Source organism: Cupressus sempervirens, chromosome 11 (assembly GCF_028749045.1).
Source record: "Cupressus sempervirens isolate cs-2001-9-10 chromosome 11, ASM2874904v1, whole genome shotgun sequence".
NCBI lineage: Eukaryota > Viridiplantae > Streptophyta > Pinopsida > Cupressales > Cupressaceae > Cupressus > Cupressus sempervirens.
Window position 1 is genome coordinate 465,562,604 of NC_143128.1, and position 27,024 is coordinate 465,589,627.

Genomic DNA, 27,024 nt, shown 5'->3' on the forward strand with positions numbered 1-27,024 from the left:
TCCATGACCTCACATCACATGACAAGAAACACCTTGTATGTACAACTACAATCTCTATATACTACTCTGGCAATATTCATAGACTTGTTGTTATGTTGACATCAATGACAAAAATAGTCATGAATGTAACATGTCAATACTTTCCAATGCTTAGGATACTCCCCCAAAGTAATATCATCAACATTCATGCTAACATGATTTTCCTATTTTTTATTCCTCTTCACCCAAACAAAGGGATCTTTTCCCTAAGTTCTATTTAATCCCCTGTAATATCAGGAGTTCTTGATTTTCTTCCACTAACTTGTGTTTTTTTATGGCTATATTTAGATTGGGAAAGGTATAATAAATGTTTAGATAGAAAGCCAAGGAATGGATGACCATGTGTGGACACATGCATTAATCTTTGATCAAAATTATGAAGCATTGGATAGATGTTACAATTATTCAACAGAAGCTCTAGTTTCCCTTTTGTGCAACAAGTATGAAAATAATACTGTTGAAGAAATTGGAATCATCCAAAATATAGATATATATGATCATGTGTGCTTGTAATCCTCATCATTTTAAATGTGTAGAATATGTATGAACATGCCCTTTGTTTTTTTTAAATCCTAAATTAGGCATCAAAACTACCTTAAACATGTATTTATGTGAATATTTGAACTTAACAAAATATGTATATGTTATTTTTGTCTCAATTTTTTTTGTCATTCAGATCATGTATATATGTACCTAAATTTAATTCTCATTTTTGGGGTGAAAGATAAAATATGTATCTATTAATGATTTTCATATGTTGTTATTGTACAACAACACCCCATCTTAATTTTTTTTACTACAACAATAGAGAACTTAGGTTCGTGGTGATTTATTTTAGACAAAATATCATGGACAGGTAAATTCAACATAAGATATTTCAATTTTTTTAGATCAGTAATTTATACATTCTTTTTTTATCTATTTGATCTCAACCTATCAATTGCATTCAAGCATGATATGATTGTTGCAAAGAATTGAAATAAGGTCACAATTTTAAGAGCTTTCCTTGATATTTGCAACATCTTTTTTGGCTTTTCAACTATTTGATTGAGGTCTATTAAAAATCTTAATATTTGTAGTTTGCAATTTGTGGAAGTTATTTGGAATAACATGAAAAATAATCAAATAGTCAATGTTTCCATTAATATTTACTTGGAAATGATCAACATAGTCACCCACCTTAGAACTAAGAGATTGTCCAAAAAACTCAATACATAAAACACTTGAAAAAAATGCATAAACATAATTAGTTTTTGATACTTAAAATTACTAATATACCAATTCTCTATGCTTTATTTTCAAACTTGAAATTTAACATATACTCTACTCATATTGAATTTTGGACTTTACAACCATCTCTTTTCCAATCTGTACTCATCTCCTTGCATACTTCCCTTGCTGGTTTTTTTAACCGAGTTCAAGAAGAGCCTTTTTACTTTGTTACAATATTTAACAAGGTCATCTCTAATTTGGAATGCTTACTTAATATAAAGAACTTGTGAGCTTGTCAATGTATCTTCATGATATAATATTGTCTAATTTAACATGTTAAAATCCCACACATGTTATCTAGAGTACCTTGGGTCGTAAATGAGCCTCAACCTTGGGTTATTTAAAAGTGAAGACACATTTTTTTTAATCTGATGTGTTAACTCCAAAGAGGCCTAAATATAAGTCTGTAGTATGCCATGTGGAAAAACAAGGAACATAATTTAAAATATGATTTCCATAGAGCTTGATTTGGCCTGTAGATAAAGTGATGGTGGCCTTCTAAGATATCTCTTCCATAATTTAATGTTGTCTTCAACAATATGATATTTCCTAGAAGGGGAGATGATATCTTAATGAAATATCAAATTTATTGTCATGTTGGATTTCTCTTGGAAAGCTAAATGAATGAATATAAGGCAGTCATTTTTGGGGCCATATGAGAGCCATTGTATTGAAGCTTAGTTGAGGCTCTTTTGAACATCATCTCAATCAAAATATTAACAAAACATTGATAAATTAAATTGATGTTGATTCATATACCTAAAAATTAACCCAAAGATGTCATTCCTTCATAGTTATCCACCTTAGGGTTAAAAGGTGAGGATGAAGGTCGCAGATTCATGGGCGATAGTAGTTTAATTTAGAGGTTTTGGCTTTTTTTTAATGAACTGAGGAGTCTATTCCATTTAAAAGAATAATAAATTTTGAATGTGCAGTTGATACTAATGTTTGAATGCATAATGAAAAGAAATGGTAGTTGTAAATAGTTAGTGGGACGGTTTTGGGTGTGGTGGAGATTTTTTTAGCCTACCATAGCCCATATGGATATGTATGGAAATGATAAATTTAGGGGATTAAGGTCATATCCTAGTGTCAAGAAATAGTTATCTACTCATCTTGACGTGGCACCTTGCGACTCATTTAGGATCCTGAAGAGAAAAAGAAAGAAATATATATAATAGACAAAATAAATAGTGAACTACAAAATAGAAACATCAACTATGGTTGATAGAGTTGATAGGACATGCACCATGAGCCAAAAAGGAAAGAGTTTATTCATTTTTCCATGATATTATATTTTCATATAGGCATAAGTTAGTCTTATCTTTCTAGAGTAAAATAATACCTATGGACACATTTCCAATTCTCCACATGTTTGAAGTAACTCTGCATTTGACATCATACAATTTTATCACCAAATTTTGTCAACCTTTGTTATCAAACCACCAAAAGTAACATATTGATACCTATTCCTTGTAGAAACAGATGTTACACACCACTAAATCTAGGTTGAAAATATTTTCATGTCAATAAAAGAAAAGGAAATACAAAAAACTTTAAGTAAGCAATCACTTTATAATGAATATCATTCAAATTAATTTTGAGTTAACTAATTTACTTATCATGTAGCATTAAAAGGAAAAAAAATTCACTATGGTCAACATGAGCACATAAAATGTGCACCATGATTTTTCAAGGGATAGAATTTAGCATTTAATGTAAACCATGTAACTATGTTCTGAAGATCATAATCAATGAGAAACTGGCCAGGCCAAATAACAGTTGAGAAACTCAACAAAAGAAAGAAAAGGATGAATGCAAAAAGTGAATTCAAGAAATACATCTAGCACAAAGCACTATATCATGGGAAATATAATTTACAAATTCAATTAAATAATTGTACACCAGATTTAATGTGATTAAGAATCACCATCATACTCTTATCTCCTATACTTAGACTTTATCTTGAATACAAACAATTTATATTCTTCTCGCTCCTCAAATATCTATCATCAAAAGCAAGTGTTTAGTAGAAAAATGTCATGAAGTCAAAAAAATAAAAGGCGTAATAGATTTTGATACATAATATATTACTTGTCTATATTTGGTTGCATTAAAAAGTAATCATCCATAGAAAAATAGAGACATGTTAGCAAGGAAAACTAGCAAGGTGCATAATACTTAACCAATTAGTTGCGTTTGTAAAGAAAACCTTGAAAATTTCATATCCATAGAATAAAAGAAATGTTATCATGTAAGGAAACCAACAAATAAGTGATAACCTTATTAAATGACATTAAATAAGAATAGATAAGTAATAAAGGCAAATGTAATAGGCATTTGTAGTGTTAGCAAGCACATGGTCTCATCAAAGTATTTGTAAAGAGTAGAAAAGGTGTTTATGATGCAAGGAATTTTCTAAATAAAATGCCCAAACACTACTAAAATATAGGACTAGCCAAGCTCAAGTAGCCTAAAGAAATTCATTTAGGTTTAAAAAAATTGTTGATCCCTAATTCTCATGAGTAGATAGTTAATGTCAATAATTTGACTCAAATTTTGGAATGGGTAGAAAAAATCTAAATTGTTATCACTGATAAAGTATGCACCATCAGACTATCATTGGAAAGGAGGTTTTCAAAATGTGTTCTCTAGGCTCATGCATTTGCAAACCTTGATGAATCAAATCTAGCAAAGTATATAGCTCAAAATAGTGAAACCCAAGGACTACCACCACCCCCCCGCAACAAAAACCTCGAAGTACCTATCCCTGAGATGTCCCCTCACTGAGTTCTTGAAGTATTAATCTCCACTATTTTGCAATCACATTGTCACTAGGATAGGTACTTGAATTTTTATTTGAATTTAAATTTTTGAATCTCACTATTCAGTATGTACTATGTTACTATGTTGAATGTTCATGGTTCTAGTTCATGTTGTAATTTTTCTATGTTCAAGTATTTCAATTTGGTATGTTATACTAAAACATAATTTCATAACTAGCATTTCAAGCAAGGTAAACTTTAAGCAGCCCCCCTCAAAAAAGAGATAAAAATATTGGCGAATCTTACATTAATTTAAAAAATTAAAATAATTTCTATTATTAGTTGGAAAATATTTAAATATTTAAATATGTTTTATAACTAAATTTAATAGAAATGTTGCAATTTTAAATATTTTTAAGAACTAAATTATTAGCCAGAATTTCCGGAAATTAGCCAATTAGCAAATATTAGCCACTAAAAAAAACCTTGATTCCAAGTTCTATATGTATTGTATACAACACCCCCTCCCGCCACTACGCTCACCCCTTACCCCCACTACCACCTCCCCACCATGCCCCTAGCATCTTAAATATGAGTCCATTCATCCCCCCGTCCTAAAAACTCATCTCGATGTACCCAAGCACTAGTGTTACACTTGCTAGAAATTTTTTGCATGGGGAAATCCCAAGTTCAGAAAATGAAGTCATCTATAGTTTGGGGCATGCATACTAATACACCAAAAATAGAATCCTCTATGAAAAATTTCAAAGTCCCTCTAGTTTCAGAAACACCTGACAATCAGGGGGTGGTTGATTCATCCAGAGATGGTCTAAGTGTTTTGAAGTTGAGTAGGCAACAACTTGTAAATGATAAACAATTGTTTGCAGATGAGGTATCTCTAAAGCTTCAATGAATGTAGTAAAGGAGCATTTGGGTTTGCATATGTAGAAAACACACATAGTTCCTTGAATGAGGATGCATCATATCTTATCATTACAAGAGGAGGTGTAATATGAGGATAAATTTTCCAAAACAGAATTAATACATGAGTTGGTAATCTATTGTCTAGTTTGATTATTTACATCCATGAATAACCACATCTTGGTGTTCTAAAATCATAGGTATAACTAGAATTAACCAAAGTACTCAAAATTTCTCATGTAGAAGATAGATCTTAAATTCTAGAACATGGTCAATTAAAACTTTGTTTCTAGGTTTCAACCCAATCATTGATTCATTTCAATCATTTGTGAGTATGGGAAATATTGCCATATATCTATACAATTTTGGATTCATGGTTGCTCCAAGTCTAAGGTATGGGTAACTGTTGGGCATTCATTTTGCATGAGTTCAACGGTAGGAATCCATTTCGTAATTCTTCTCTTGAAAAGTAAATCTTTTTAAGGACCCACTCCAAGGTTCACTATTTGTCTTCCAACATATGAAAATCTGCTCAATAGAAGATAAATGTGAGTGTTCACAAGGAGGCCTTTGCTACTTCTAAAACTCTTTTGTCTCTGAATCAAAGTAAACATGTTCACTATCTCAAAATATCACACCAAAAGAACAATATTTTTCTATTTTTCTAATTTTCAATGAATGCAACTCTAACAATGCAACTACTATGAGGTCCTATTCTAACAAGGGGTTAGTCAAGAAAATAATGAAACTGAAAGCAAATAACATGAAATTGAAATTCTTAAATGAATATAAGCTACATAACACAACACGCTACAAGTTAAACCTTCGAAGAAATTGGTAAGAAACTAATGAAAACAGGAGCAGCACTTCCTAGAATCCATTGATGCAATCATCGGTGAGAATCTTTAACAAATAATATGATGTTTAACTCTTCATCAAATTGCAAGGCCATAGAAAGTGTGCTCATGCAAGACAAAAAGCTATGTAGACATAATTGGGTGATCTCTTCTCAAGCTCATTACGTTAGCCAAATTCATATATCTATAGCAAACACCAAAACTAAAAGATTGCACAACCAGAAACAACGCAATAAACCTTTGACTTAATCACAATCTCATAAATAAAATTCACAAAACAATGACACATTCAGGCAAGAATAACTACACTCCAAATGCGAGCACCAAAAGCATAATTTTATTGCATAATAAAGGCAGCCTTTGTTACATTTTACTATGTGTTATTTATAAGAAATCATCTCCTCAATTTCTGTTGAGAGTGAGAGATATCTTCATGCAATAAAATTCTTTTTAAAATATTAAAACAAACTAAATATATACAAACTAACAATCTAACTAGTGCTTAGAGGGACTCCATCCATATTTTATTCATTAATTGGATGCATGAGCCCTTTACATGTCAAGAAAAATGAAAGCATGAGAGAGAAAGTAGGAGGAAGCCATCAGTCAAAGTGGAAGTGCATGGAGACACCAAAAATAGAAGCTAGCCCTTTGCTAGGCATGTGTCAGAGCTAACTTGCCATTAAAACACATTCTCAATGCATGGAAAGTGCTATTTTTTGAACTAGCAATCAACTGTCGATGCTCCTCTAAATTGTAGACCTCCAAACCTGCAGACCTATAGACCTTGACTGGGTCAAAATCTCAAAATTTTACTAAGTGTCAAAATTAAAATTCTGGCATCTGGGTTTTGTTTATCTTCAACCCAAAACTATGTTTGGATGTTTGCCCTTGAATTTATCTATCATCTCAGTAATCTTAGCAGCATCTGGAAGATCTAAATCCTCATACTTATCCTTGACCTTCTATCTATAGTTGTCAACCTCAATTCAAGTCTCTACAAAATCTCTGAGTTTGGTGTCCAACTCTAACAGTGCTTCCTCTATCCTGAAGGCTTGTCTAAAGTCTTCATCACTAGATGCTTCCTCTAAAGTCTTCTTGAAATTCTCCACTACTACTTCAACTGGCAATAGCCTTTCTTGTTCTTCATCCTCAAAGATGTCCAAGCATGCATCACTGTACAACTTTTTTGCTTCCAAAATTTGCTCTCAGGCTTGGTCATTGAGCCTATGTATCTCATCATGAAATTTCCATCACTTTATTTCCATCGGCAATCTTCTCTATCTAATCATCTATCATTTCTAACTCTTCTCTAGTATATACATCAATCAAAATGTGATACCTTTGGCCTTTTATGGCTTGTAGAGTTTGAAAATCTTTGCTCCATGCCTGTACCTCATCCATGATACTGAAGTCCTACCTTAAAATTGCCATGATCTTATCCATATTCTCTTGTGTAGCATGCAACAATTTCAAACTTCCTGTGATTATAGTAACACTTTTATCCTCAAGGTTGCCCCACCATTCCTGACAAGCTTTCAAAAATGGATTAAGCCATACACCTTCCCCTTCTCTAAGAATGGTATTCAAAGTTTCCTCAGGGCATTTAGGATCAAGAGGACCAATAACTTTGGCTAGATGTCCCTTTAGGATCTCAACTTGCCTATGAAGTGTTTTGATTTCAATCTTATCCTATCCCATGTGCCTGAGAGCCTCTTTGACTCCCATAGTCATCATCTATTGAGATGTATCCCATGTAGGTTTTCCCAACATAATATATTTCACTTCATAGTCCTCAAGACTAACAGCTTCTGCATTTGTACCTTAAGGAGGGTGAGCCACTTGTGCAAATAAGTCTTGGTTCTATATGGAAGTAACAAATGCAAATGGCATTGCATCATGTATTAGAGACTCAAGCTTGTTCAAGATTTTTGCAATATCATAAATGTCATCCTCTAAAACATAGAACTGATGCTTGGCACTTCTCATTATTTCCTTCTAAAACCATCTTGGGATATGTCTCTCTACAACCTTAGCTCTAGATGATGAAGGGGTATGTTCAACTACCTCCTTCCCTTTATCACTCTTTTTTAGAGTATCCTATTGTGAGGACTCTTCTTTTATAGTCTCGATCTCTATAGATCTTGTAGTTTGATCCTCAACTTCTTGAGAAGGTTGTTGCACACATTCTACTATCTATGTCTCTTTTGATGGCTCATAAGTAACCCTTGGCTCTGGTTGCTCTTGTAATGATGGTTCCTTTTGAACATATTCCTCTTCTAAACTTAGATATGGAGGAGTTACTGAACCCTTATCTACCATCGTGACCTGCGGTGGAGATGGAGGAGTAATATGAGGTCCTTGTGTCTCTAGTGGCATTTGCATCAAGTCTTACTATTGGATTTCTCCTATAGGGGTGTTTCTAATCTTATCCCCTACTAATGCCATACCCACAAGCATGAAATCAAAATCTAGGATGGAGAGAACATCTTCACCTTGCTCCCTTTGCTCATTCACCCATCGCTACACTTCATCCTCTAAAGTAGAGAGTTCTATAGGTTCTACTTGGGTAGGTGGCAGGGTATTCGTGGCACTCTTCCTTCTCTCCAATTCTGTGGCTTTTTCCAACTGAGTTCTCCTTTGTAGAGGCACTTGTTCCTCCTCCTCATCTGATTATTTTTCTTCTTCTAGAATGATTTCGGGAACAGATGGATTAGGCTCTAATCTCTTACCGACTCTTTTCCTCTTGTTCATCCTAAGCTTGATCCTCTTCTGTCTCTTTGGAACCACAGGAGAAGCAAACTCTTCTTGCACAGGAGGAATAGAGGTCTCTATAATTTCTCCCTCTTCAGGTTGGCTTAGAAAAATAGGAGGTAACTGAGGTTCATCCTAGATTTGAGAGGCTCCAATACCTTGGGATTCTTGTGAGCTCTATTCATGCTACCAAGAAGACACATGTTTTATAACCTGTTCTATCTGAATCCTCTTAGGAGAGGTTCTCTTCCTCTTTCCCTTTCTCTCTAAAGGGTGAAAATATCCTGCTAGGCGATCAAGTTGATAGACTATCTCTGGCCTAATAGGAGACTAGAGTGCAAAGATAGGAACTGTGACTTTCCTTCCCTTACCCCTTTCTGGGAGAGCATGTGCATGAAAGATTATAGTATCAAGAATTGGATTAAGTGGAAATGGTTTCTTAATCCAACTCTTTTTCATTCGAATGACATGTCTCACTCATTGATTAATATCATCACCTTCCTCTCTATCAACTTCTGCATTCAAAATGGGTCTCTCACCAACTTTATCTATATTGAATGGGGGATCCAATAGTTCCTGGGAGTCTTGTAGCCTAATCTCATTAGGGATGGTCAAATGGAGAGCCTTTTCTACTAGATACAAAGTCATCCTACAATAGTCTCTGATGCAAACATCCTAGTCATTTGTAGTGTTCATCCAATGATCTTCAATGGCATCCTTATGATAGAACTCCTTTCCTACCAGGTTTTCCACTTTACCAACATTGCCAAAGAATGGCCAAGGAGAATTATACTCTTCAAGAGGGTATTTTTCCCATTCCCACTCAAAATTTGGGATATCCTACTTTCTCTTCACCTAATATGCTCCTAGTACAAAAGGCCAATCCCAACAAGGTCTTCATTGTCTTTTGATCCTCTCATAAGTTGACTCAATCTACCAAGATATTTCCATTAGGACCAACTTGTCACTTGGGTAACTTGGGAGTTTCTTTGGATTGATAGATGCACCACCTACCCGAATGTATGTAAATTTCCTGAAGTGGATGAAATATGCTCCAAGAGTCATGATCTATTCCTTGGCTTCTTTGAAAAATATCTTCCCATAGTCCCCCTCTATGAATCAAATGATGGCAAAAATGAAGGCATCATTTACAATCCTGTATTCTTTTCTTTGTGGCAAGAGCTTCTTCTTCACCAACTAAGGATAGACTATGTATGGCCAAGCATTAGGGTCCTACATACTATCTTTCTTGTATAACTCAGGATAGCTTATTGCCCTTGCTATAATAGGTACACCACATACAAAGTCATTAGAACTTCTTCTTGTCCTTTACTATCCTCAGCTGCTCACACAAATTTTCACTAAGTGTAGTGGCCCAATCGAGTGGTATCTTTGCATGTTTGATGGTCTCAATGAATTTGACCATGAATGGAGTAAGATAACCTACTATAGGCAATCCTATGACTCTGCTTAGGAGAATAATAGAGTATTCAATGTCATCCTTCATGTGTCCCTGTATCATATCCACTTTGCTAATTGTCTTTCCCCGAGGTGGCTTCTCAATGAAGTAGAAGGAATGTATGATGTTGATGGCTTCTTGGTGATGATCTTTATACCATCTTTCAGCTACTTCATAGGAAAGTCTGATGAACTGATCAGCTCTATGCAAATGAAAAACTCTCTCAATGTTGTCAAGTCACAAATCTAAGACCACTTCTCCGATGATGCTCTTAACTACCCTCTCATTAGGAACAAAATGTTGAGATAGGGTCATGATCAACTCAGCTGACTGTATCGACACATGATGTGACACTGAATTCACTAATCTAGATCAGATCAATGTGGACACCAAGGTTGACCTTTGTGTCAGATAGTTGCATACTCTCGGGAATTCTCCTAAGTTTGTGTGTCCAAGGTCAGTATCTTTAATCTTAGCATACTCATCATGTAATCTTGATTTTGGGGTTACACCTTGGAACTTGTAAACAATTGGTTTCATTGTTGATCCGGATGTGGATTCCATTTGATTATGTTACCTATGCATCACGAGAAAAAGAAAACACAATCATTTACTAGATAACAGAAAACAACATTAAAAAAAGTCCCCCCTTGTGAAACTTTTTTTTTATTAGATATATTTTTTTTTACAAGAAAAAGTCACGCACAACATGAGCAGTACCTAGTCCATGAAAGAAAGAAAAAAAGGTAGGGGAGGGTGAGTTTTTACATCCCTTGCAAAATGAAAATAAAAAAGGGGGGGAGGGTTTTATAGCTCTCTCTACCTTATGCGCAAACATAAAGTGTTTCGTTCCTCGATGCACGTGCACACATGGGTGAGGTGAGGTTTTTTTTTTGGGTGTTTTAACTATTTTCATTTTTTTTGTGATTTTCTCAACTTTTTTTATTTATTTTTTCAAATTTTTGATGTAACTTATAAACTAAATTTTCTCTTTTCCAACTCCCAAACTGTGAGTCTAGGAGTTGAAAAAAGGTAGGGGGTCCCCATTCCTAGTGAAGAATTGGGCGTGTGGTACAAATACCACAAAAAATAGCCTTGAAAAAAGGAAGAAATGACCAAGGCATTTCTTCATCAACAAACATCTGTTCGACATGTGTGAAACACCAATCAAACTTCAAACACCTCGAGCATATTTCGGATGACTTTGCAATCAAAATCTTAGAAGTTGAAACCTTCAAGCTATGTTTATGCATTATTTATTCGTTCCCTTTGACATGTCAGGATGCAATCAATCAAAGTTTTTTGACAACTCGAGACAATCTTCCACTCCTTCCAGCTCATTCATTCAAAATCTCCATGAAGGCTTTTATCAATCAATTACTTGAGTAGATAAGAGAATTAGTTCGAGGGCTCTTGGCAAGATGCCACGTTCTTTTAATTTTTGGCCTTTTTCATAATTCCTCCATGTCATTCAACATGTTACTTTTGATGAAATAATACTTTTGAATACAAGAAACTTTGTTTTGCAATGTATCTTTAGCCATTTCAGATCTTTGAATCCTTCAAACTTAACACTATCTTTTCTTCCTTTTTTTTTCCTTTTTAATTCTATATCCTAACTACACTTAGAATATATAGTCAAAACATCAATTTCATTTCTTGGATTCGATCTCTTATGAACATCCCTTGCTTTCCTCTTTTAGAATTCTTTGAAAACTCTCACGCCAAGCAATGATCTTCAGTAACCCTTCGAGAAGACCCCTCCTGTCTGAACTAGTCAGAGTTCGGATCATTTTTTTTTATCTTCAACTTTAAATTTAATAACACCTAAAATGATCAAAATGTTAAATTTTCAAAGTGTTGAGAACTTGGTGATCTAGGCCTCTGATTTCCAAATTGACAGTCCCATATTTCCACAAGAAATATCTACTGCTTGGTTGGTATAAGACACATAGTCGTCTAAATGTTTTGACAAAGAAATACCTCTTCCTAAAATTAGGACCAAGAAGTGGTTAGTGAAGTCTTGAGAGAAAATCTCAAGTACACCTTACCCCCCAGGACTGATGCAACTTTAAAAAAGAAACACACAACTAAAAGCAAACACACAACATGAAAACAAACACTCTTGCAAAAATAAACACACTTACAGGAATGAAAATCTAAGCTAAATGTAGAAATAAAATCTAACTAATTTTTTTTTTTTTTTTGTTTTTTTTTTAGGCTTCAAAATAATGTTTGAGAAACTACCCATTTACTGGCAAGGGAAGAAATTCCCCTTGTAAGGAACTAAGCCTAAAAGTGTTTTCTCCTAAAAAATTTCTGATTTAATAAGGGTCTGTCTACAAGTGTTGAAACTTGGTATGACTACCCAACTTTTCTTTCACCTTATCCCAGAGTAGAACAAGGTCAGAAATCTTGAATGATTTGATCATGGCCCTCTTGTCAAACCATCTTTTTACAACTACTTGATGTTTAGCCATGTGCTCTAATGCAGTTGTTTGTTTCTCATCCATTTCTAGGAGATTCGTCAATCTAATTTGAACTTTATTAGCATCCTCAGCATACCCACTCATGAATTTCAAAATTGGAATTCTAAGATTGAGTGGGAATACTGGTTCTTGTTAGTAAACAAGAAAATACAGAGAAGTTCCCAAAGCATTTTTGACTCTCACTCAATCAGTCCACAAGGCATATTTCAGTTGTGTATGCCAATCCCTAAGATTATCCTTCAACAATCATTTTATTACTGTGATCAAGTTCTTATTTGTAGATTCCACTACCCCATTTCCTTGCAGGTAGTAATTTGAAGGAAACTTGATGATGACTTTGTTTTCAAATTCCCATTGGGTCAAGAATGTGGATGCAAATGTGGACCCGTTATCACACACAAAGGTGAATGGCATTCCAAATTTGGTAACAATGTGTTCTTCTAGAAAGTCGGTCACCACCTTAGCAGTGCAATTTTTGAATGTCTCTGCCTCTGTCCATCATGTATAATATTCCATAGCTGTAAGGATGAATGTATGTCTAGTTGATGACAGTGGATTGATTGGACCTATGAAATCCAGTCCCCATTTTGTGAAGGGGCACACCTTGTACATTGATTGTAATGGCATTGCTGGGTGCCTCTCTTTATTAGCATTGGTTTGGCATATATGACAAGAATGCACGTGCTTAAAAGTATCCTTGAATATCGATGGCCAAAAGTAACCTGATCTTAGAATCATGTGAGTTGTTGCTTCTGCTAAACCATGTCTTGTACCATAATTGTCATGGAAATGTTCCAAGATATCCTTAGCTTCTTCACATCCTAAGCATTTCAAATAGATCCCTTCATAGTTTCTTTTATACAACTTGTTATCAAGTGACATGTAAGACTCACATTTCATCTTAAGTACCCTACGTTGTGAACTATTCATCCATTTGGGGTATTGGTCTTGTAAGAGATAATAAAAAATGTCTTGTTACCACACTTCTATCACCACACCTTGCTTGATATCAACTTGTGATACAACCATCTTCTTTTGATCATCTTCATTTGTTTCATCATCAAACTTGAATTCCTTTTCATTTGTATCTTGGTTATCAGCTATCATTTTTTATAGCCCTTGACCTTTGACTAATCTCATAGATTGAATTTCAAGATCAAATTCTTGAAGTATGGCCATCCACTTTCCTCTTCTTTCACCAAGTTCATTCTACATCAAAAGTGTCTTTACTGTTGGATCAGGTACAATTGCATACACCTTAATTCTGAGTATGTAGTGATGGAACTTCTTTACTACCTTTATCAACACAAAGGACTATTTATCAAGGCTTGAATATTTCAATTCTACATTCTTTGAAGGACAACTCATAAAAGAAATTTGTCTCTCATCTTCCTTCTCTATTTTTTGTGTCAGGATCCCTGTGCAAGAGTGTTCAAAAGAAAAGGAATAGATCTTGAAAGGAAACTCGTAATCTAGACTTACCAAAATTAGGACTGTGGAAATGGCAACCTTAATATCTTCAAAAAAATTCTTTATTTTTGGTACCCATTCTATCTTAGCCCCCTTTTTGAGTAAATCATTGAGAGGACGAACTATCTCTAAAAATCCACTTATGAATTTTCATACAAAGTTTATCTTTCCGAAGAAAGACTTCAATTCCTTCTGACTATGTGGAGGTGCTAACTTCAAAATAGATTCAACTCTATTCGGATCAATGGAGATTCCAGCTTCAAAAATGACATGTCCCAAGAGCTTTCCTTTAGTAACACTGAATGAACATTTCTTGGGATTGAGGGATATGTCATATTTACGACATCTATTGAATACCTACCTTAGGTCAGCAATATGGGTACTTCAATCTTTTGAAAAGATAGTCAAGTCATCCATATAGATGACTATACACCTATTTATCAATCCTTTGAAAGCTTCATCCATTGCTCATTGAAACGTAGCTCCTGCATTAATCAATCCAAAAGGCATCCTTCTATAAGAAAAAGTTCCCCACTTAGTTGTGAAAGCTATCTTTAGCCTATATTCTTCATCAACCATCACCTAATTATATCCTGAGTAACCATCCAAGAATGACATCATTTTTTAAGATTAAACAATTTTCAATACCTGGTCTAGTGAGGGTAGAGGATAGTTATCCTTCTGAGATGCTAGATTCAAGTTATGAAAGTCAACACAAAGAAAAATATCTCTTGTCTTCTTCTGTACAGGAACCAAATTGGCCACTAATGTTGAATGGTAGATAGGGAATATGATCTTAGTATCCAGTAACTTTTTTACTTCCTTCATGATCAAAGGTTCAATAAGAGGATTTACCGGTCTTTGTCTTTGTCAGAATGGCTTTGCATTGGGTTTCAGTGAGATGTCATGTGTGATAATCTTAACATCATAAGTCTTCAACTCTTCATAGCTCTAGGAAATGACATCCTTATACTCGATGAGTAATTTGAGCATGTCCTCCTTTTCATATTTGTACCATTTTTAGTTCTTTGTTAGTACCCAAATTGTACGAATCATATTCTTTGATTCCCTTTTCTTGAGTTTCCTTTCTATTGAGTGCCAACTCATCACAATCAAAGATGTGTTCAAGTTCAACCATTCCTTTTGGAATGGTGTTGGTTTTCAAATTAAGTATTTCATCTTCATCCCCACACTCATCATTTTTAGGCTTTTCATCAGGCGTATCATCAATCTCTTGTCCCTAAAAATGGTGACTACACATAATAAACTCGAGTATATGTTGATCATCCTAAAAGACCTGAAAGTTGGTGATATTATCAGGAATGGAGGGAATGGCAACCAATTCTATTTAAAATCTTTTCAACTTGGTTCTTTCAACTCGTTGCAGTGCACTAGCTGAGATGGCAAGAGCATCCACTACCATGTTCTTTCTCCTTGGAATGGATTTGATGTTTAAGGCCTCAAAGTCATCCAATATGTCGCATACTCTTTTCCTATAAGCAAGTAATATTTTATCATTCCAAGAATATATGGATTTTAATTTTCATATGACCAATTGGGAATCCCCCTCGATTTTAAGAGTTGTGACTCCTTTTTTGAGTACAAAGAGAAGTCCTCAAATCAATGCTTTGTATTTTGCACCATTGTTAGTGCATCTAAACTACAACCGATACACGACATAGAAAGACCTGCCTTTTGGGTTGATTAATTTGATACCTACACTAGCTCCCATCTTGCACCTAGAACCATTGAGGCAAAGTGTCCAAATTGTATTTATCTTGGGTTTTTCAACTTTATGCTTATTCGTCCTTAATTTCTCTTTCACTTGAGCCTTGAACGATTGTTTCTTAGGAACCCATTGTAACTTTCCTTGTGTAGGACTTGATGAGTCCCCTTCATAACCTATAGATAGAGGAAGTGTGTGTTTTTCTTATTTATCTTGAATTTCCCCTATCAGCTCTTTGATTTCCTCAACTTTAAGTTCAGGATGAATGACTACTAAAGTCCATCCTTTACCTTTCACATATCATCTTCTTCTTTGGACTTTGATCATCCCTAGAGGAGGAGAAGACAAACCTCCAACATCTATAGAGGTATCACTATATGATACATTTAGATCTTCACTTTCTTCTTCAATCCTTTCAACAAAATTGGATGAATTCACTTAATTTTGACATTCAGTGAGTTCATCTATTGAGGTCTTTGTATCCTTGTTTTCCATCATGTGGGTCAATACCTTTGCAACTGCTTCTTGACAAGATGAAAATTCAAATTCAAAATGACTAACTTTGTGTAAATGAAAAAATATTGGAAGGAGGAGGATGTTGGGATCAGCTTCTTCTCCTAAACATTGTAAATTAGTCGCAATAGTGTCTATGAAATGCATCACGATTTCACTTTTGGGTATTGGCACCTTAGGTTCTTCATTTTGATCTTGAGGTGTATTGTTTGGAACCATATCCAATACCATCACTTTGTATGAACCCAAATCTGACTATAAGAATGCTATCTCATTCAGGGCATTGTAATCTATGATCATTGTTTTCAATTTGGGTTCAACATCTATCTTGATTTGATTTTTCAATCCTTTCCATGGTAACCACAATTAAGTGAAGTTTGTAGAAAACCATCCCGTTAAACATTTTGTCCATTCTCTACTTAACATTAATCCATATGTCTTTGGGATATCAACCAGATGTATGTCAATAACATCCTGGATATAAGGATCAACTGTCAACTGTATCCACACATCTTTCAATACCCCAATGACTTTTACCTCTATTTTATCCAATTGTATCACCACTCGATTAGAGGGTTGAGGACTAACTCCTAGCCTTTGGGCTATTGATAATGGCATTACATTACATGAAGCTCCTGAATCAATGAGGCAATTGTGAAGATTCTTCCCATATATCCTTATGCTTAGCAAAAAATGGGGGTACCTCAACTTTGTCTTTGAACATAGTGGGCATCACTTCTGAAGCATTTACTTGTAGTAACACCATCTTTTGAGGGACAACATTTGTATTTTTGGAAACCTTTGTATTATCCAATGTCTTCATGAGCTTTTCTCTTTATTGTGGAAAATTTTGTAACATGTCAAACATGGACATATTTGCTTTAGTTTTCTTTAGATCTTCTATTGCGTTGTACTTTTCAGTGGACCAAGCAGGATTCTTTAGTATTTTTAGTACATTAACTTGATTCTGATCCTATTGTCCTCCCTACACTAGTCTCATTGGTGGTGGATTATTACTTGCTCTAGGATCAGGCAGAGTTGGTTGCAGACCTGGAGGGATCCCATCCATTAAGGGATCCTTTCTATTTCTGAGATTGTATGTATTTTGATTGTCATTTCGAAAGGCAAACATCTCGCCATGTTGAAGATCTGGTTCTTGGCTAAACAGGAATGAAAATTCCTCGCTTGTTGTTCCACTTGTGTATTCTGTGTAGAATCATAAGATTCCAATAGCATCACATTGAATTGAATAGGAGGAGGATTTTCATTCACTTGTGAGTTTTTATTCACCTCTTAATTACCATTGTAGTAAAAACCATCATTGCTAGGCACATTTTGGCTATCATCATATTGATTGATATTAGCATATTGAATGTTGTTGTTGTTATTATCAACAGGAATGCTTCCATTATTTGGTTGATTGTTCCATTGTCAGTTTTTCCCTTGGAAGCCATTGTTGCAATCAGGAGGATTGAAATTGTTTCCTCCACCATTGTTTCTTGCATTTTTGTTACTATTATTGTTGAAGTTCCTATTGTAATTCTAACCAAAATTATTGTTGTAGGGGCCAACATTATTTCTTTGGAAGTTGTTATTTTTTCCTTGTGACAATCTAACATGTATCAGCTCATTGTTCATTTTTGACATGGTCTTCTTCATTTGACCAACTTTTGAAAGAAGATTTTTATCTACATCAATAGGAACCATTGCTTTCTGTTTAAAGAAACCTGTTTTTGGGGGCTCATACCCTGGATATGTTATCACTTGAGTTTGTGGAGTGGGTGCCTATTGCAATGGAACCGAGTTCATATGTATGAACTAGCTAGGCACGGTGTGGGCTCCCATTGGGTATGTTGGCATCATAGGGACTACTTGTGTTGGAAGCATCATTCCTCCTCCATTAGGATTAGCTTGCTTCATGAACATGATCTCTTCTACAAAGACTTTGTCCAATGTGTCAATATTTTCTGAAGTAAGTCTTCTTAGAAAGATTGCAGTAAGAGGGTCCATAGCATTCAAATAAATCTAAATGGTGGCTTCAACTAGTATTGTGTATGGTGTTTCCAACTTGTGGTATGTCATATGAAAGCGATGGTTGAAGCATGACACTATCTCAGCTGGGTCCCTTTTGATTGATATGAATTTTTGATGTATCATAGTTGGATTGATGAATGTTTTTTATTGTTCCAAAAACAATTTTTTGAATGTATCTCAATCTCCAATGCATCCGGGTGGCAAATTGATGTACCAATTGAAGGCAATTTCCACCAAAGAGTAGGGAAATAGATGAAGAACCACATCCTCATTAGCCACTTGCTTTTGGTTGCAATTTTCTTTGAAAACATTGACATGATCTTCGATAGTTCGTGTTTCACCATAGATGAATCTTGGGCAAAACTTCTCAAGATTCTTTGGGAGGTCATGGAGTGCACCTCTCAAGTTTATTGGTTAGTCTATAGTGTTTGCAAAAAAGGACATGGGAGGATTTGGTGGACCTAACAGTGGTTTTTGGGGAGTAGCTATCAGAGTATATGGTGGTTCATCAGGTGGTTGGAGTGGAGGTGGAGTTGAAGAAAATGATGAAAGTTCAAAAGGGAGTGGTTGAACTCAGGATGTTTCCTTGTCACTATGTGGTTTACAGAAGTGGGTAAGCTCGATAAATTTATGTGTACTTGGGGTAGACCTTAATGTTCACTAAAATGGGGATTTTGGATCAATATCCTCCAACTTGAATCAAATTTTGGAGAGAAGTGCAACTATGCAGAATCACACTTTCTCACAGTTCTAAATTTTGTGCACCATAGAGTTTTATGGATTTGTAAACTTGTAGATCTGAGGACCTGTGGATCTGCATACCTAAATTTTTGAAAATTTTTGAAGTATTTTCTACACTTGTACAGAATGTAGTTTATTGCAAGGGTGCAAAAAAATTCTAAAACTTTGTCAAATTTTCTTCATTTTCAGGAGTATGTTCTTTGCTTTAGGCCCTCCTAATGCCACTCCTATTGGGCATTCATTTTGCATGAGGTCAATGGTAGGACTCCATTGCCTAATTCCTCTCTTGAAAAGTGAATCTTTTTAAGGACCCACTCCAAGGTTCAATATTTGTCTTGCGATGTACCAAAATCCACTGAGTAGAAGATAAATGTGAGTGTTCACAAGGAGGCCTTTGCTGAATCTAAAACTCTTTTGTCTCAAAATCAAAGTAAATATGTTCTTTGTCTCAAAACATCACACCAACAGAACAATATTTTTCTATTTTTCAATGAATGCAACTCTAACAATGTAGCTACTCTAAGGTCCTATTCTAACAAGGGGTTAGTAAAGCAAATAATGAAACTGAAATAAAATAACATGAAATTGAAATTTCTAAATGGACATAAGCTACAAAAAATAACACGTTGTGAGTTAAACCTTCAAAGAAATTGATAAGAAACTAATGAAAATAGGAGCAACGCTTCCTAGAATCCACTGATGCAATCGTTGGTGAGAATCTTTAACAAATTGAATCATGTTTCACTCTTCATCAAATCGCAAGGCCACATAAAGTGTGCTCATGTGAGATAAAAAACTATGTAGACATAATTAGGTGATCTCTTCTCAAGCTCATTACATCAGCCAAATTCATATATCTGTAGCAAACACCAAAACTAAAAGATCACACAACCAAAAATAATACAATAAACCTTTGGCTTAATCACAATCGCATGAATAAAATTCACAAAACAATGACACATTCAGGCAAGAATAAATACACTCCAAATGCGAGCACTAAAAGCATAATTTTATTGCATAGTAGTGGTAGTCTTTGTTACATTTTACAATGGGGTATTTATAAGAAATCATCTCCTCAATTTGTGTTGAGAGTGAGAGATATCTTCATGCAATAAAATACTTTTTAAATTATTAAAACAAACTAAATATATACAAACTAATAATCTAACTGGTGCTTAGAGGGACTTCATCCATATTTTATTCATTAATTGGATGCATGAGCCCTTTACATGTCAAAAACAATGAAAGCATGAGAGATAAAATAGGAGGAAGCCATTAGTCAAAGTGGAAGTTCATAGAGACACCAAAAATAGAAGCTAGCCCTTCCCTAAGCATGTGTCAGAGTTAATTTGCCATCAAAACACGTTCTTAATGCATGGAAAATGCTATTTTTGGAATTGGTAGTCAACTATCGATGCATCTTTGAATTGTGGAGCTGTGGACATGCAGAGCTACGGACCTTGATTGGGTCAAAATCTCAAAATTTTAATATGTCAAAATTGAAATTCTGGCATTTGGGTTTTATTCATCTTCATCCCAAAACTATGTTTGGATGTTTGCAATTGAATTTCTCTATCATCTTAGTAATCTTAGAAACATCTAGAAGATCTAAAGCCTCATACTTGTCCTTGACCATTTATCTATTGTTGTCCACCTCAGTTCGAGTCTTTGCAAAATCTCCAAGTTTGGTATCCAACTCTAACAATGCTTCCTCTGTCCTATAGGCTTGTCTGATGTTTTCATTACTAGATGCTTCCTCTAAAGTATTTTTGAAATTCTCCACTACTACTTCAACTAGCAACAGCCTTTCTCATTCTTCATCCTCAAAGATGTCCAAGCATGCATCACTATACAACTTTTTTGCTTCCAAAATTTGCTCTTAAGCTTGGTCCTTGAACCTATGTATCTCATCATGTAATGTTTCCATCACTTTATTTCCATTGGAAATCTTCTCTATCCAATCATCTATCATGTCTAACTCTTCTCTAGTAAATACATCAAGTAGAATGTGGTACCTTTGCCCTTTCATGGCTTGTAGAGTTTGCAAGTCTTTTCTCCATGCCTATACCTCATCCATGATATTGTAGTCCTACCTCAAAATTGCCACAATCTTATCCACATTCTCTTATGTAGCATGCAGCAACTTCAAACTTCCTATGATTATAGTAAAACCTTTATCCTCAAGGTTTTCCTGCCATTCCTGACAAACTTTCAAAAATGGATTAAGTTGTACACCTTCCCCTTCTCTAAGAATGGTATTCAAAGTTTCCTTGGGGCGTTCAGGATCAAGAGGACCAATAACTTTTCCTGGATATCCCTTTAGGATCTCAACTTTCTTATGAAGTGTTCTGATTTCAATCTTATCCTATTCCATGTGCCTAAGGACCTCTTAGACTCCCATAGTCATCATCTATTGAGATGTATCCCATGTAGGCTTACCCAACACAATATATTTCACTTCATAGTCCTCAAGACTAATAGCTTCTACATCTATACCTTCACGAGGGTGAGCCACTTGTGCAAATAAGTCCTGGTTCCAAATGGAAGTAACGAACGCAAATGGAATTACATCATGTAATGGAGACTTAGGATTGTTCAAGATTTTTGCAATATCACAAATGTCATCCTCTGAAGCACAGAACTGATGCTTGGCACTTCTCATTATTTCCTTCTGAAACCATCTTGGGATATGTCTCTCTACAACCTTGGCTCTAGATGATGAAAGGGTATGTTCAACTACCTCCTTCCCTTTATCTATCTTGTTCAGAGTATCCTACTGTGAGGACTCTTCTTCTATAGTCTTGGTCTCTGTAGATCCTATAGTCTGATCCTCAACTTCCTAAGAAGGTTGTTGTACAATTCTTTTATCTGTGCCTCTTTTGATGGCTTATCAGTAACCCTTGGCTTTGGTTACTCTTGTAATGATGATTCCTTTTGAACATGTTCCTCTTCTAAACTTGGAGGTGGAGGAGTTATTGAACCCTTATCTACCATCATGACTTGTGGTGGAGATGGAGGAGTAATATGAGGTCCTTGTGTCTCTAGTGGCATCTGCATCTAGTCTTTCTATTGGAGTTCACTTGTAGGGGTGCCTCTGATCTTATCCCCAACTAACTCCATACCTGCAGGCATGAAATCAAAATCTAGGATGGAGAGAAAATCTTCACCTTGCTCCCTTTTCTCATTCACCCATCGATGCACTTCATCCTCCTAAGAAGAGAGTTCTATAAGTTTTACTTGGGTGGGTGGTGGGGTATTCATGGCACTCTTTCTTCTCTCCAATTCTATGGCTTTTTCCAACTGAGTTTTCCTTTATAGAGGCACTTGTTCCTCCTCCTCATCTGATTCTATTTCTTCCTCATTTGTTTCTTCTTTCAAAATGGTTTTGAGAACAAATGGATTAGGCACTAATCTCTTACTGAATCTTTGCCACTTTTTCATCCTAACCTTGATCCTATTTTGTCTCTTCAAAACCGCAAGAGAATCAAACTCTTCTTGCATAGGAGGAATAGAGGTCTCTAGAATTTCTCCCTCTTTAGGTTGGCTTAGCAAAATACGAGGTAACTAAGGTTCATCCTAGATTTGAGAGCCTCCAATACCTTGGGATTCTTGTGAGCTCTATTCATGCTACCAAGAAGACACATGTTTTGTAACCTATTATATATGAATCCTCTAAGGAGAGGTTCTCTTCCTCTTTCCCTTTCTCACTGAAGGGTGATAATATCCCACTGGGTGGTCAAGCTAGTAGACTATCTCTGGCCTAATGGGAGACTAGAGTGCAAAGATAGGAACTGCGAATTTCCTTCCCTTACCCCTTTTTGGGAAAGCATTTGCATGGAAGATCATAGTATCAGGAATTGGATAAAGTGGCAAGGGTTTCTTAATCCAACTCTTTGTCATTCGAATGACATGTCTCACTCGATGATTAATATTATCTCCTTCCTCTCTATCAACTTTTGCATTGAAAATGGGTCTCTCACCATCTTTATCTATATTGAATAGGGGATCCAGTAGTTTGTTGGAGTCCTGTATCCTTATCTCATCAGGGATGGTCAAATGGAAAGCCTTTTCTACTAGATACAAAGTCATCCTACAATAGTCTCTGATGTAGACATCATAGTCATTTGTGGCATTCATCCAATGATCTTCAATGACATCCTCATGATAGAACTCCTTTCCTATTAGGTTTTCCACTTTACCAACATTGTCAAAGAATGGCCGAGGAGAATTATACTCTTCAAGAGGGTAGTTCTCCCATTCCCACTCGAAAGTTAGGTTATCCTACTTTCTCTTCACCTAATATGCTCCTACTACAAAAGGTGAATCCCAACAAGGTCTATGTTGTCTTTTGATCCTCTCATAAGTTGACTCAATCTGTCAAGATATTTCCATTAGGACCAACTTGTCACTTGGGTACCTTGGGAGTTTCTTTGGATTGATAGATGCACCACCTACCTGAATGTATGTAAATGTCCTAAACTAAATGAAATATGCTCTGAGAGTCATGATATGTGCCTTGGCTTCCTCGAACAATCTCTTCCCATAGTCCCCCTCTATTAATCGGATGATGGCAAAGATGAAGGCATCATTTACAATCCTATACTCTTTGCTCTATGGTGAGAGCTTATTCTTCACCAACTAAGGATAGACTATGTATGGCCAAGAATTGGGTTCCTGCATACTGCCTTTCTTGTATAACCTAGGATAGCTTGTTTCCCTTGCTGCAAGTAGGTACACCACATAAGAAGTCATATAGAACTTGTTCTTGTCCTTTACTATCCTCAGCTACTCACACAAATTTTTACTAAGTGTAGTGGCCCAATCGAGTGGTATCTTCACATGTCTAATGGTCTCAATGAAGTTGACCATGAATGGAGCAAGATAACCTACTACAGGCAAGCCCATGACTCTATTTAGGAGAATAATAGAGTATCCCATGTCATCCTTCATGTATCTCTGTGTCATATCCACTTTGTTGATTGTGTTTCCTTGAGGTGGCTTCTCAATGGAGTACAAGGAATATATTATATTGGTGATGATCTTTATACCAACTTTCAGCTGCTTCATAGGAAAGTCTAATGAGCTAATTGGCTCTAGGTAGATGAAAAACTCTCTTGGTGTTGTCAAGTTGCAAATCTAAGACCACTTCTCTGGTGATGCTCTTAATGACCCTCTCATTAGGAACAAAATGCCGAGATAGGGTCATGATCAACTCAACTGACTATATCGACATAGGATGTGACACTGCATTCACTAATTGGCTCTAGGCAGATGAAAAACTCTCTCAATGTTGTCAGGTTGCAAATCTAAGACCACTTCTTCGATGATGCTCTTAATGACCCTCTCATTAGTAACAAAATGTTGAGATAGGGTCATGATCAACTCAGCTGACTGTATCAACATAGGATGTGACACTTCATTCACTAATGTAGATCGAATCAATGTGGACACCAAGGTTGACCTTTGTGTTAGATTGTTGCATACTCTCAAGAATTCTCCTAAGTCTGTGTGTCCAAGGTGAGTATCTTTGATCTTAGCATACTCATCATGTAATCATGATTCTTGGGTTACACCTTGGAACTTGTAAACAACTGATTTTGTTGCTGATCTAGATGTGGACACCATTTGATTATGTTACCTGTGCATCATGAGAAAAAGAAAACACAATCAATTACTAGATAACGGAAAACAACATAAAAAAAGATGTCCTCCCTTGGGGAACTTTTATTATTATTATTATTATATATTTTTATTTATTTATATATATATATATATATATATATATATATATATATATATATATATATATATATATTTGTAAACTTATTTAAAAAATAAAAATGCAATAACAATGCAAGTGTGACCGGTGTGGGTACACACGTCGAGGTGTGCGCAGGATGCAAACATGCACCACGTGCAAGCGACATGCGGCACAAGCCATAGACATGCATGCACACACAAGTGGCATGTGGTGCAGGCTGCAGCAATGCCCAACATGGGCTGCAATGCTCACCCATGTGGCATGAGCAGTGGCACCCAGCACCTGAGTGTGGGCTGCAGTACCCGCACGCGCAGCACGAGTAGTGGCGTCCAGTACCCAGGTGCAAGCCGTAGTGCCCACTTGCATAGCACATACAGCACCTATGGCCAAGGCATGGGGAGTAGCACTTGCATGTACGATGTGCATGGCGGTGCCTAATGCCAAGGCGCGAGCCACAGTGCCTGTGCGCACAATGTGAGCGGTGCCTAGTGCATGAAAGAAACAAAAAAAGGGGGGGAGGGTGTAGTAGAAACTCAACTCTCCCTCCTTTGACCTCCCTTGAAAAATGAAAATAAACAAGAGTGGGGGAGGGTTTTATAGCCCTCTCTTCCTTATGCGCAAACATAAAGTGTGTCGTGCTTCAATGCACATGCACAGTGAGGTGAGGTTTTTTTTTTGTTTTTTTTTTGGGTGTTTTAACTATTTTCTTTTTTTTTGTGATTTTTTCAACCTTTTTTATTTTATTTTTTTCTTCAAATTTTTGACGCAACTTATAAACTAAATTTTCTCTTTTCTGACTCCCGAACTATGTGTCCAGGAGTCAAAAAAAGGTAGGAGGTCGCCATTCCTAGTGAGGAATGGGGCATGTGTTGTAAATACCACAACAATAACATTTTAGGTAGATCTTTTAAATTGAATCTAAAATAAAATGGACTTCCTTTCCTAGAATCTAGGTGGAGCTAGATTAGGTAGAGGGCTTCCAAACAAAATATGGCTTAAGGTTAATGATAGAACATGGAAGCCAGTGATATATTATAAGAGCATTTCTTTCTGGCACAGGAAAAAATTTTAGTTGGCCATATTAATTTTGAATGCAATGAACCAAAATATAACTCATGTAAACAAGTTGTGTGGTTAAAAAACAAATATTTTTATCACCTTAATGTCAAACACAGATAGTGCATCCTTCATCAACTAATTTGGATTCTTCTTCTACAACATGTAAGTAGACCCATAATAGTTTCTCTATAAAGTAGAAATCATAATTTAAGGTTATACCCCCTCCATCACCTTTGTACACTCCTACCCTAGCACAGCTAAGGACGTGAAGAAAATAGCTAAAGAAATTTGGCTAGATAAGGTCACTGTAATTTCTAGCCTTTATTTTTTTATTTTTTGTTTAATCTATGATAAGTTTGTGGTACCCTTGTACTTTGATATTTTCTAGATTACTTCTTTGTTCAATGTGAAGAACTACAGAATTTTTCTAATTAAGAAACTTTTGATACTATTAACACCTATGCATTTATTATTTTACCTAGACGTAGTACAAATCTATGTAGTCAATCAATAACTATTATAAATGCTTGATTTGAGTTGAAGCTTATGAAAATAAATGTGTTGCCAATAGACGCCTTTCTAATTGGTGAAGTTTGGCGTGTTATCAATATTTCCCAGTAGTAGTTGTTTCCTTAAGCATAGATAGAATTTATTTGATCATTTTTCTCATATCATTGAATAAAAATGTGTGCAATGTAATGAACCAGGGTCAAGTTATTGCATATGTCATTACTTTTTTTTGTTCCTACTATATTTGTCAAAGATATAACAAATATTTATTTTTGACACAATTCTAAGTTCAATATCTTGTAAAGTTACAATTTCAAGTTTTAAAATGTTCAATTTTTAGCGTAAAAATACTTAGACTATATCATTAGATTTATTATTAGAGTTGGTTGATAGTTGTGCCCATAACAATCCATGCATTTCTATTATTCTACAACACTTTGAGATCAAACATATCCATATGTTACATTCAAATTTTCTTTACAGATGTTAGGAAATGCAAAAGTGATGTTTCTAATATCTATCAATGTAAAGAAAGTCGACATTTCTAATACAGATTAAAACCTTACATGTCTAGAAATGTTTGATATCCAAGAATGGGATGCAGTAATGTTATCAAACTATTATTTGGAGTAGCAGTTACATGCACCAAGACAA

The 27,024-nt window shown here is 35.4% G+C and overlaps 1 protein-coding gene across 1 annotated transcript in view; it reads right to left on the reverse strand.

The window, feature by feature from the left end:
* LOC149530398 (uncharacterized) overlaps window positions 1-25,227 on the reverse strand; it is a 61,666-nt gene extending 36,439 nt beyond the window's left edge. The window contains exon 1 of the mRNA XM_089808196.1: window positions 24,905-25,227. Within this exon, the coding sequence (XP_089664322.1) occupies window positions 24,905-25,227 (323 nt within the window). The remainder of the gene's footprint in view (window positions 1-24,904) is intronic.
* Between the last annotated feature and the right edge of the window lie 1,797 nt (window positions 25,228-27,024).